The following is a 13378-nucleotide window of genomic DNA, read 5'->3' on the forward strand; positions in this document are numbered from 1 at the left end:
GGGATAATGCTGTGAAAATTAAATCATTTAATTTCATTCTCAATTTTGTCACATTTTTTGCATACAGTTTTCTGTAATGAAATCGTTAATCTGGTTTTAATTTTCATTTTAATCATTTAATTTATTTATTTAAATTTGGCAGAAAATGCCTTCCATATTATGGGATCAGGCAAAGTGTATGCATTTTTTCTGCAAATTCTTTTTTCTAAATTCATTGAACTCATTGAACTTACAAGAATAAGGGGAAAAAAGTTTTTTCTAGGGTTTGCTGCCACCTTGTGTCTAGATTGTGTCTTCACATTGGGACAAAATATTTTCAGCAACAGGTTACTCCTCAACATGTATGGATTTAGGAATTGCATTCAGAGGGTCTGTCAGTGTAAAAATTACCATTACCTTATACAATATAACATATAATAAAGGAAAACAAAAGCAGGTCCCAGGCACTCAGTCAAAATAACAGGAGAAGGATCAGGTTAAAAAGCCTTTAATGAATGTGGCTTAAGTCATTTTAGAAATATATATATGCACCAACATGTTTCGACCAACAAAATGGTCTTCATCAGGGCAGTCCAGACCATTTTGTTGGTCGAAACACGTTGGTGCATATATATATTTCTAAAATGACTTAAGCCACATTCATTAAAGGTTTTTTAACCTGATCCTTCTCCTGTTATTTTGACTGAGTGCCTGGGACCTGCTTTTGTTTTCCTTTGGATTTTTTTCCCTACCCCAAGAGCAACTATCTTAAACTCCTCTGACTCTACCTGAGCGCCTGGTTGAACCTCTCACATAACATATAATAAACTTCACAGCATGCCAATGTATAATGTATACAATACCATGTAGAACTAAATGATAACACTATAATTTAATATAATTTAATATAATATAATATAATATAATATATAAATTAAATTATTAAATCAATGAAATAATAATAAAAAACTTTTATTGAATACAAATTACGCCTGTCAGTGGAACATTATTGTTAAAACACATTATACAGTAGGTATAACAATAAGTAGCCTAAACATCACTGCATGCCAATATGATGTAGAACTTATAATTATTAGATGAAATCATTAAATATGAAAACAATTATATTTAAACAAATTGAGTACAAAGTAATGATCAAACCTGGATGTAGGCTATTTTATTAAAACTACAATTACGTTTATAAAAATAAAAAAAACTATAGCCATATATTCGAAATATTTTTGCTTAACGCAAATATATAAGATTTAAGTTAAGACAAGCGCTGCTGATGCATTGATTAACCTCCCCCAGATGAGACAAAGCTTAACGCCTAAACAAAGGAGTTATCCGAGCGCACCGGCATGAGCCCCACATGGCGCGACTGCGCATGCTCAGTGCCGGACAGACCGGTGTCCAGTCAGTGTCTGCTTACACTGATCAGATGCGTTTGCCTCATATGCTCCGGTCCCGTTAGTTACATTCCGTTTGCCTTCGCGTTATTATTGCCAAATCTGCGGGGTTGATGTGTTTAAACGCACACTGTAGATTTAAATCCAGACATTTATTCACTCTCATATTCCACCTGGGCTGCACTGCACCTGATGTCGGCATAGGCACGCGCTCGCAAGGTAAGACTGTGTGTGGCAAGTGCATTTTCTGCATCAGCTCCTGATTTCAATCTAGATCTACGTAGGCTACTTGTATTGTACATTTGCATGCAGTTAAATGCAAATGCGTTCACTGCAAAATGTCAAATCCAGTTAAATCGCTTTAATGGAGATTAGTTCCCTGGAGTCATTCAGTGGCTCGTTTAAGGGGCCTTTAAGCTTGATATCACAGACGAATATTTAAAAGTTCCACAAACAGCTTTTCATTTTCTAGTTCTTGAGAATACCATCTTGCACTAATGCTTTAAAGAACCCAGAATCACCGAGGAACCTATAATGAACGCGAATAACTTCTTTGGGAACACTTTACTCAGTGTCATTATTAGCCTACACGGTACATGTAGTTACAGTAGTAGGCTAATAACTATATTATGCATAATTACATGCAATTAACCCTAAACCAAACCCTAATCCTATAGTAAGTACATGTAGTTAATTATTATTACTCAGTACTTAAATGTATAATTACACTGTAATATTGACACCTTAAAATAAAGGGTACACTTTATTTTACAGTGTTATTGTTACAGGTGTTACATGTAATAACTATAAATTATGCATAATTACATGCAACTAACCCTAAACCAAACCCTCATCCTAACCTAGTAAGTAAGCTACATGTAGCCTAGTTAATTAGTATTAGTCTACTCGGTGTGTGTAATGTGTAATTACAACGTAATACTGACACCTTAAAATAAAGTGTAACCACTTCTTTTTCTATCTCAAAAGAACCATGTATAGTAATCAGTGTTACCTATAGCCATTTCTGCCTGATCTGAACTCATAAACCGACTTTCATTGACCTAATGCACTCAGATTGATTAAGTTAATTGTTAGTTATTGACAAATAACTAATAAATCTGACTTTGACCAGTTAATTTTCCACATGTTTAGGTTATTTGACAATACATGTGTACATGGTGAATCTAACTGCAAAAAAAAAAAAAAAAAACACATTGAAGAACCTTTATTTTATTCTGTGGATATTTCTTTATTTCTGCGCACGTTCGGATCATTTCATATGCTCACTTCGTTTGCTCATATCAGTTATAATGACCAGACTGTTGGCTACAGCTGACTGCTGCAACTTATGGTTTCTTCGTTTCTGTTAAAGTTGTAGACCTCTCAGTATAGCTTGTATTTGAAGCATCTGCTGGTGATAATAACCTTCATAGTGATCATCCCTTTGAGAGCTGCGGCCTCAGATGTGGGTCGCTGGGCAATTAAGCTCGTAGATCAAAAGGAATTAAAGCCTGACTGACAAATGCTCGTGAAACCTGCTGACACACGCGCACGGAGGCTTTTGTCTTCACTAGGGACTGACGGGAACTTTGCACTGTCCGGTGACATGTTTATTTTAACAGAGCACCGTCTCTTCCGTTTCAGGGCTGGTTCACACAGATCGCGTTTTTGGGTTAAAAAACGTGAGACGCGGGCAGCGGAATGGGTTAAACCGCAAGTTCTCGATACGCGTCTTAACCTAGGCTATTTTATTGTGCGCGAGACGCCGCAAAAGACGCAAGACGCGAGCCCAATGGTCAAACGCATAGAAAAATAATTGAAAAGTAGCACAGTGGAATGCAAAAATCGCGTTGTGTGGAATCATAGTTGCAAAATCATCATTGCCAAGTGGCCTCAAACATATTTTACAACATGACATGAGCACCATTTTTGGGTGAACTATCCCGTTAAGGCCCGTTCACACCAAGGACGATAACTAAAGATAACGATAAAGATATAGTTCTAAAAACCGTTCTCAGTATTAAAGAATAGCTATAACGATAACGGCATAGAGAAACGATATAGTTGGAATCACTTTCAGAACTTTTTTCCAGGCTGATGAACGATAAAAACATTGACAGCCAATCAGAATCAATCCGGTTTTCAGAGCTCGAGCATTTAAAGTGACAGTCAAGCACGCATCCGCTTATCGTTTTTGGCGTAAATGGGCCCTAAAGGGGTGGTTGATTATGATTTCACTTTTCTAACATTAGTTAGTGTGTAATGTTGCTGTTTGAGCATAAATAACATCTGCAAAGTTACAACGCACAAAGTTCAAAGCAAATGAAGATATTTGCTTTTAAAGAAATCGTTTTTTAAGGACTAGGCTATAACAAATGCTGGTAGGGACTACACAACATTCCTCCCTGGTTAGTGACATCACTAACCCTAAAATTTACATAAACCCCTGCCGCATCCGTCTTTTCACATGCAAAACAGTACATAACACAAATGCACAAATTATATCAAACACAAATATTGGGGGGATATTGAACATTTCCATTTTTATTTTACTTTTCAACTGTAGAAAACACAAAACAATTCTTAAAACAGCAAAATTGTATAAAATATCAAACCAACTTTTTGGGAAACAGAAATGACAATAAATTGTATAAGAAGACAACATAAAACACACATACGACCTGAACTACATTTGTTCTGAAAACACGGTTCAACCTTCAGTTAAAATCTGCCTTCATAGTTAACTCTTGTCTGAATGCATGCTGATGTGTTTTTATGTTATGTTTACTCAACTTTAGTTTGGAGGATAGAATCACAAACAATATCCTAATTCAAGAGTTAAACTACAGTATTAACCATGATGTAAAACCACAGACAAAACACACATTTGTGTAACTAGACTTTTGTCTGTCAGTTACTGAGATAAAGGCCTTGTGTGTGACAACTATCCCTGCATGGTCTTCCCTGAAAATGAAGAGTTAAGTATTGTGTGACTGAGTTTGTTTGTGAAACATGTTCATAATTAATGTGACTCTGCTAGCACACCTGTGTGAATCCGAGGAGAACAGACTTCATACATCCACTAAAAATAGTCAAAACACTGGCTGATTCGAAGACATTGAGCAAAAATGATGAAAAAAAAGTGAAGAGAAAAGATCCTGCAGCATTTCAGCAACACTTGATTTGAATATTTTCCATCAAATGCATTGACATTCAGACATTTTAGGCATGACTTGAGTCTCATGTTTTGTATATCATATATATGTGCAGGAATAGGTATTGTTTCTTTAATTTGTGTAACTATTCTCTTATGGAAAAAACAAAACAAAATGAAAACAAACAAGTTTAAATTGATATTCTGTAACCACAAGTATTTTTACCACAGCCTATTCAGCTTATTACACTGTTTTGCTGGCATAGTTTTCTTTTGTGTTATATTAAATTTGGGAGCAGTAGGCCTACCGTATACAGCTGTCCTGTTTTCCTTCGGTTTGTCTCGGTGTAAAACGATAGGGCTGCTAAATAAAGCATGGGAGACGGGCTGATTATGTAACGACACTGGTGAACTGTGACCCACATTTATTCTGCTTACCTGGCACTCAGGTGTGGAATATGATTTAGTTTTGACTTGATTTAAATACAGCCTTGAAAAAACAGTGACACCCACTTCTCTGTATATCTTTATGTCTTTCAATCTGGAAAAAAATCCATAAAAAACACAAACACATAATTATTTATATTTTAGCATGCTATTACCACGGTTGTTAAAGTTAAAATCATCGTAACACTTTTCCTAAAACCTTTATATATAATGCATGAATAATTGTAACCACATTTATAAGTAAAATACATTATTACAGTATGTTACGCCATTAGAAAGTATAATGCATTCAGATGTAACACGAAATCTGCAAATATTATAATGCCTTTTAACTTTGGTTAAAATTATTTATGAAAAGATATAATGCGTACATTATGCATTATACACAACAGGCTTTAAATAAAGTGTTACCAAAATATTTTTTGTTGCTTGAAATAAAATAATCTATAAAAACGTTTTCATTTACTTTAACTTGAAGCACTGAAATAACTAAAACTAAAACTAAATTAATAAAAACTAGACATATTTAAAAGAAAAAAAACTTTAAAACTGAATTTGTTTTAAAACTAAAAACGTAAAAACTAAAACTAAAAACCAATTCAAAATATGAATAAAAACTATAATAGTATCTCAAGATACTAAAATAACACTGACTATTACCCATTATACATTTTAGATCAGAATCTTATTACAGCACATTTATGTGGCACAATGTGATCAGCAATCAAAATCCAATATTTAGTCTTGTGAAATGATCTTTGTATGACTCGCTGTCCTGAAGGAATTCATGTCATATTGTGCAAGGAAAATCACTTTTAAACTGCCTCTGTTCTGTTTGTTCCTTCACAGGATAATCGTCTTAGAACTAGAGCCATGGAGACAGTCGTTCACTTCATGAATGACTCTGTAGAGTTTTATAAATGGAGCCTTACCATAGCAGGTGAGAATATTCTGAGATAGCAATATATGAGAATATTAAAAACCGGCAAACGGAATATGAATTCCTGAACTGAAGGTTGTTTTATGTGTTTAATTCTCAGACAAGCGCGTGGAGAAATGGCCGATGATGTCATCGCCGCTCCCCACCCTGGGGATCAGCGTTCTCTACCTGCTGTTCCTGTGGGCCGGACCCCTTTACATGCAGAACCGCGAGCCTTTCCAGCTCCGAAAAACCCTCATCGTGTACAACTTCAGCATGGTGCTGCTAAACTTCTACATCTGCAAAGAGGTCTGTTCAGCTCCTTCTTGTCATGCATGCATTCTGGGTGGAAGGCAACTTTACATCTATACTGTGACAAAAAATGATTTTCTTCATCAAAAGATACTTAAACATCCTTAAAACAAGATAAATATAGTGTTTTCAGATAATATATTATTGAATTGAATATTTGAAGTTTTTTGGCCAATAATTGTTTTAAGGATACACCTCATACATTTATGCTTAAAAAAATTGCTAATGAAATTGATTTTGCATGAAAAGTGAAGAATTGCACACATATATAATGTATACTGATATAAAATAGATTTACAGTCGTGGCCTAAAGTGATATTTGTTAATTATTACCCTACAAGTTTGATTAAACCATAAAAAGTTGAGGAACATATTTTATATTGTTTTAAATATGAGGGAAGAACAAAACACTAAACTTGGTTAAGGTATTTATCTGACAAAATTATTTGGCAAAAAAGGCAAACTACAGCTGAAAATGAAAGGAAAATAAGTGAAAAATGCATTTAAAAATGCATAGAAACAACATAATCAGTTGTTCAAATTTTCTTGGTTCTCTCACGTTTTTGCATTAGTTCATAATTTCTCTGTATGTCAGCCTGGCCAGAAATTATGTCTGCACAATTTGTAATGTTTCATTGCATTATTATCACAAATAAACTTGCATATTGTCGCCCTATTGTTGGTTTGATTGCTTCGTTTGCTCTCCTCATTTGGATAAAGGCGTCTGCTAAATGATTAAATGTAAATGTAAAACAACTGACTCCAAGAACAACTAGCCAATATGCTGACAAAATCTTTAACAAATTTTAAATAATATTTGAATAAAGGGTGAAGATGTCAATCTCCAAAGGCCAGACATCACTTTTGTCCACTACTGTATATAAAAAATATATAAAAATATAAGAAAATAAATACAAATGTTTATTTGTAAAAAAATTATGAAAAAAAAATGCTATTCATAATGTAATATAATATAATATAATATAATATAATATAATATAATATAATATAATATAATATAATATAATATAATATAATATAAGAAATGTCAACTTCCCACCTACAGTATATGCAACAATCCTGGGGGTGTTCATTAGGATTTTATATTCACACATAAAGTGTTGAAAAGTGAAAAAATAAATAGTACTGCAGTGATTTCAGCCCAACAATAGTGCAATAGTGTACAGACAGACCACAGACAGGTCAGGCGTTTTGGCACTAGATCAAAAATAAATTGTGACATATTTGACTTCTCACACAGAGTTGCTTGTTTCGTAAGTTTTCTGCAACAAACAAAAAATAAGCAATGAAAGGACACAGACATGCACTTATCTGCATTAAAAGCAAAAGGAAAAAACTGTGGCAAATCAACCAGTCCATCACATACAGACTTCACCTTTAACCTTTCCTTGAGCACATATTAAAAATAATGAATAATGTTGATGTTTTTCTGTCTAGCTGCTCTTGGGCTCCAGAGCGGCCGGATACAGCTACCTCTGCCAGCCCGTCAACTACTCCAATGATGTTAATGAAGTCAGGGTAAGACATACTCTGGCATGCCTTACTAAATGCCCACATACCATATACTGCTATTGTTTATATAGAAAGCTATGACTAACCCAATCAAAAAAAAAAAAAAAATTTCCAGATTGAAGCTAAGATCTTGTAGACCTTTAGCACTAGAGGGTATTTTACAGCTGTAAGGAAAAGGGAGAAAGTTGAGGAGGAATGCAGAATCCCAGGATACCACTGTCACTGACGTCGGTTAGAGTTTCCTCATGCTGTTATCTTGGCATTCATCATCACACTCATTGGCAAGCTTGGTTTCCCTGGTGACGTGAGGACAGAGATGAGGTCAGGAGTTCCTCCACCTGTAGGCCACTCCTCCATCTTCAGGGCTCTTGCTAACAGTGTAACTAAAGAGCAAATTCATTCAAATGAGTCATTTTATACCTTTATCTAAAGCAGTGGTTCTCAATTCCAGTCCTCGGGACCCCTTGCTCTGCACATTTTCTATGTCTCTCTTATCTGACACACTCAGTTCAGTTCATGGAGTCTCTCCTAATGAGCTGATGATCTGGTTCAGGTGTGTTAAATAAGGGAGACATACAAAATGTGCAGAGCAGCGGGTCCCGAGGACTGGAATTGAGAACCACTGATCTAAAGTGACTTTAAGACACTCATTAGGCGAACAGTCACACTGGAATAAGCTTAGGTCATGTGACTTGATCAAAATGGTTATGGTAATTATGGATCACCCCTTGTGTTTACTCATACAAACATTTGTTTACCAGATAGATAGATAGATAGATAGATAGATAGATAGATAGATAGATAGATAGATAGATGGATAGATGAACACGGTTCAAGCTTCAGTTACAATCTGCCTTCGTTATATTGTTAACTTTGTCTGAATGGATGTTGATGTGTTTTTAATGTTCATTGCTGGATGACAGATGTTTAGTGTCACTGAGACTAGTGGTGTTCCTGCAGATAGCGTCGGCTCTGTGGTGGTACTACATCTCTAAGGGAGTGGAGTTTCTGGACACAGTGTTCTTCATCATGAGGAAGAAGTTTAACCAGGTCAGCTTCCTGCACGTCTATCACCACTGCACCATGTTCATCCTGTGGTGGATCGGCATCAAGTGGGTCCCCGGCGGACAGTGTGAGTTACATTATTCACTAAGCAGACCTGAATGTACCTAAATAACTAAATTGCTTCTATTGTTGTTAAATTAAGCCAATTGTGATTATTATAGACTTAGCTGAGCCTATATTAAGCCTAAACCTAAAATGAAGCCAAAATACGTTGTATAATTTAACAAAGATATGATAGTCTCTTTATAAAGCTTTTGTCACTTGCAATTTTGGACAGTTGTTTTTCTGTTTTTCTAACTTTTGAGGACACAAACATTTTATGGCTAAATATGGTGATACACACACATGCATGCATGCACGCACACACACACACACACACACACACTCTATCTCTCTCTCTCGCTCTCTATCTTGTACAGCTCTCTTTGTGAAGACATTCAACTAATCACATTCACATCCATCACAACTAAGAGTCAAACCCGAACACTTACCCTAAACCTACCTTTAACCTAATGATAATAACCTTATCCCTAAAAACCAAGGCTTAGCCCTCAAACAGGCCTTTAAAATTATCTCAGAAATTGAGGATTGGCCCAAATGACCTTACTTTAGTCACTTTGTCCTCACTCCGCTGGTCTAAAACTCAAACTGGTCCTCACAAAGATACCTATATGTTTGTGAACATTTATTTGATTATACTCTAACTTAATAAATTAACTTAATAGATTAACTTAATATAAAAGTAAGTTGTAGATCAGAAAGGTGGATCATCTGAAATGATAACGGTTGATTTGCATGAGAACCATTTACAGAAAATTCTTGGCTTTTTATGTGCTTTTTGGGGCTTGATCAAGAGGAAGGAAGAGGAGATTTGAGAAAATGGGAGGAAAGGTTAAGAGAGCTTAGGAGGTGTGGAAGGGAGTACAGATGGTCAGAGGGTAATACGGAGGAAAGGGTGAACAAAGGTTAATGATCTGAGGATTGCGTTTAGATGATTGCATGTTGTAATCTTGTGTCTCAACAAATGCTGGTGACATTTCCAGAATATTTGATAATCAGCGCTTGATGTTAACTTAAGCAATATAAAAGTATGTGGCTCCTCATGCATCTTGAAGCAATTTACCTCATTCATGAAACTCGATCAGAATGGATTTCTGTGGATCAAAAATTGAATTAAAAATTAAAAATTAATTTTGTTCATGATCCATGAAAGAGCCTCAATGTCCCAAAAAATATACCATCTTACTGTATCATAATCCTGAAACGTATATTTTGTTGGACCAACATATATTTTGATGTTATAAATCTCCTTTCTTCTTCACAGCTTTCTTTGGAGCTACAATTAACGCAGGCATTCATGTGCTGATGTACGGCTACTACGGCTTGGCAGCGTTCGGACCAAAGATCCAGAAGTACCTGTGGTGGAAGAAATACCTCACTATTATTCAGATGGTAAATACACACTCCACATCCCTCTTAGCTCCTCAAATTGCAATATTAAAGGACAATAATTTGATTGGCTGAAATACAACTGTGCATGGACTCAACTGATTTGTCCTGCTATTAGTTTTCACAGCTCAAGATACACAATTCAAATGTTTAAATTTCAGATCTATTTTGGTAAATAAGCTGGATTTTAAAGTCCCCCTGTAGTCAATAATTTTATCCCTTAAAACTCATCTTTGATCACCAAAATTACATATTTAAAAGTTTTTTCCTTGAAAAAAAAAAAAATCGCCATGCCTTAAAATAGCTTGATTGTAACTCTACACCATTGCCTCATTTAGTATACGCGGTTCTATGAATATGCAAATGAGCCCCGCCTCCACTCACTCACTCAGCTCAGAGATCCACTCGTTGACGATCACACGTTGATCTGATTGGTTACAAGGTAGTTTGTGACGTCAGAAACACCAGCGATTTCAAACTGTGTTTTTGAGACTGTTTTTAATTGACTTACATATTTTGGTTTGTCTAAAAGCATATTAAAAACACCACATACACATATAAACAACTTAAAAGCTTGATTTTCACCACAGGGGGACTATACATTTTTTAATTAATCATCGCAATCATAAGCACACTGATTTGACGTGCAAATAGTTTTACCGATTACTGCACATGTTTTTCTTCTAGTTATTAATTTACTTATAGCTGCTAATAAATCAAAAGTAGCCTATCGCACATTCTCAGATAATAGCTTATTTCCACGTTGCAAAATAAGGTGAATATAGTGATTGTGTTCAAACTAAAGTGGTAAAATACCATTAACCAAACAGAACATCTCTTGGTGAGTACAAATTGTCATTTGACACCTCAAAGCTCTTCTAGGCTACTTGAAGCAATCAAAGTCTTCACAGTTGCAGATTTCTGTTACACACCTGTTTGTTGTGTGTTTAGATCCAGTTCCACGTCACCATTGGCCATGCCACACACTCGCTCTACACGGACTGCCCGTTCCCGGCCTGGATGCAGTGGGCTCTGATTGGCTACGCCGTCACGTTCATCATTCTGTTCGCCAACTTCTACTACCAGACCTACCGCCGCCAGCCACGGCTCAAGCCCGCCAAATCTGCCGTCAACGGCGTCTCCACGGCAACCAATGGCATCAGTAAGGCACCGGAGGTCACGGAAAACGGAAAGAAACAAAAGAAAGGAAAAGGAAAACATGACTGAAAAGAAACACGGAAACACTGGGTCTCATGGGGTTCAAAAATGCCCATGTAATCTCAACCATTACAGACTGTTTAGTAATTGTAAAAATGAAATTGGTCTTTGTTTTGGTTAACTTGCTCATTGTCTTTCAAACTAGGGACAACGCAACCAATTCTGTGTGATGTCACTTTCTTTTCACTTTCATCTCCTGATGTTTAGGCTACTTGTGAAAATGTTATAATCTAAAATGTCCATTGTGGCATGCTGAATCTGAACGGCAAACTACTTTGAGATGTTCATTTCTCATCACAGAATGACAGATACATATGCTTTTCCACTGAAACAAACTCAGCTGATTCTCTTAGTTTTGATCTCATATATAAGCAGCTGATGAAAGATTCTCACATAAATGGCTCATCTGGATGCTTCACATGTCCTTCATCTGGTCTCAGTGGCAGCCAGTTTTCTTCACACTCTTGAATGCTGAAACAAGTGATATGGAGTCATTCAAGAGGCAAGACTGAATCATAACACATGCGAATAATCACGCAAATTCCACAATCTATTATTTTTTATTTTTTTTTTATTTTTTAATAGCTATAATAATTGTCTTTTTGAATCTTTATTTGTAGTGAAACAGTGGTGTTTAAGGACTCTGGTGACCGTTATTACAAATAGCCGATTTTTAAAGGGCCAACACAATTCTACCAAAGAAAATCACTTTATATTTGGTGGGTTTATACTCTTGCAGTTCCTGAGGATGCATGCAGTAATGATGGTATCATGGCTTTATACTCAGGTAGTTTTACATGTTTTTGTTCACATGTAAATTTAGACGCATATACTGCATGCACGCGCACACACACACACACACACACACACACACACACACACACACACACACACACACACACGTGTCCTTAATATCTATTGCTTTGTGCATGTAGCTTTGTATTAAGTTTTTGCAAAAGTCATATTGCATTACAATTACACTAATTCTACTTTTTGTTCCCTTTTATAAACAAAATTCCCTATTAATAAAATCCCACAATTAAAAAGAACAGGTAGACAACTCTCGAAACGTGCTATTTATGCGGTAGATTTTCTGTATGAATGAATACTCTTAAGTTCACACGAGAAGTACTCAGGCTGTTTGTGATCTGCATATTGTGATTTTAAGACATTCCTCTCCGAAAATGTAGTCCTAACTCTACCCATAACCTCTCCCTAAAATCAGAGGGAAATTATAGGTGGATAACACTGATGTAGAAGCACCTAACCCTGGTTGTAAGCCTAAACTTTTCCTTCAAATCTGATTGGTTGATTGAAATGTTGTTCCGAGATCAGCAAAGACAGTTGATCCAGGATAATGTTGTACTTGGTGAATGTTCATCGTGTACAGCTTCAATGTTCCTCTTATAATAAACGATTATACCAATTGATACAAAAGTGAATGAAATAAACAGGATATCAACCTCATTTTCAGTCTTGTCTCACTCTCTCTCTCTCATGTATATATGTTGGCCTACTACTCAATTACTTACAAATTACTCCTCTTAAAAGGAGCTCTATTATTAGTTCACGCCTCAATTTTAAGCATTAAGTGCAAATTACACTAAGGATGATAACTATAACGATAAAGTTTGGATAGCTACTATAAAGATAACGAGCTATAACTATTAATGACACAAAAGGAACGTTGGAGTCACTTTGAAAACGATAAAACATTGACAGCCAATCAGAATCAACCCTATTTAACGAGCTAGAGCAAATGACAGACAACATTACAGCAGCACACGATTATAATAAACAGAACATTATCGTACGTTGGTGTTGTGGACACTAAAGGGATATTAGACTCACCCTCATGTCGTTCCAAACCCGTAAGACGTTCGTTCATTTTCG

The 13378-nt window shown here is 35.8% G+C and overlaps 1 protein-coding gene and 1 long non-coding RNA gene across 2 annotated transcripts; one reads left to right on the forward strand and one right to left on the reverse strand.

Annotated features, from left to right (window-relative positions):
• Nucleotides 1–1351: 1351 nt before the first annotated feature.
• Nucleotides 1352–12952, forward strand: elovl4b (ELOVL fatty acid elongase 4b). The gene is made up of 7 exons (XM_084098256.1): nucleotides 1352–1607; nucleotides 5839–5929; nucleotides 6030–6217; nucleotides 7679–7759; nucleotides 8714–8885; nucleotides 10143–10270; nucleotides 11219–12952. Exons 2-7 carry the CDS (start codon nucleotides 5863–5865, stop codon nucleotides 11492–11494), a joined length of 912 nt encoding a protein of 303 aa, XP_083954382.1. The 5' UTR covers nucleotides 1352–1607; nucleotides 5839–5862; the 3' UTR covers nucleotides 11495–12952.
• LOC311072901 lies at nucleotides 7541–10234 on the reverse strand. The gene is made up of 3 exons (XR_014604080.1): nucleotides 10065–10234; nucleotides 9942–9972; nucleotides 7541–8136 (listed from the first exon to the last, which is right to left on the reverse strand). It is a non-coding gene; the product is annotated as an uncharacterized lncRNA (long non-coding RNA).
• Nucleotides 12953–13378: the final 426 nt, after the last annotated feature.

Source organism: Abramis brama (assembly GCF_963993115.1).
Source record: "Abramis brama genome assembly, chromosome: 22".
In the NCBI taxonomy this organism is placed as follows: domain Eukaryota; kingdom Metazoa; phylum Chordata; class Actinopteri; order Cypriniformes; family Leuciscidae; genus Abramis; species Abramis brama.

What these genes read in the sequence shown, in the direction of transcription:
- elovl4b (XM_084098256.1), top strand. Translation starts at nt 5,863, where the DNA reads ATGGAGACAGTCGTTCACTTCATGAATGACTCTGTAGAGTTTTATAAA. An exon ending in ACTTCTACATCTGCAAAGAG is followed by an intron (nt 6,218 to 7,678) that starts GTCTGTTCAGCT and finishes TTTTCTGTCTAG; the next exon opens with CTGCTCTTGGGCTCCAGAGC. An exon ending in ACCTCACTATTATTCAGATG is followed by an intron (nt 10,271 to 11,218) that starts GTAAATACACAC and finishes TTGTGTGTTTAG; the next exon opens with ATCCAGTTCCACGTCACCAT.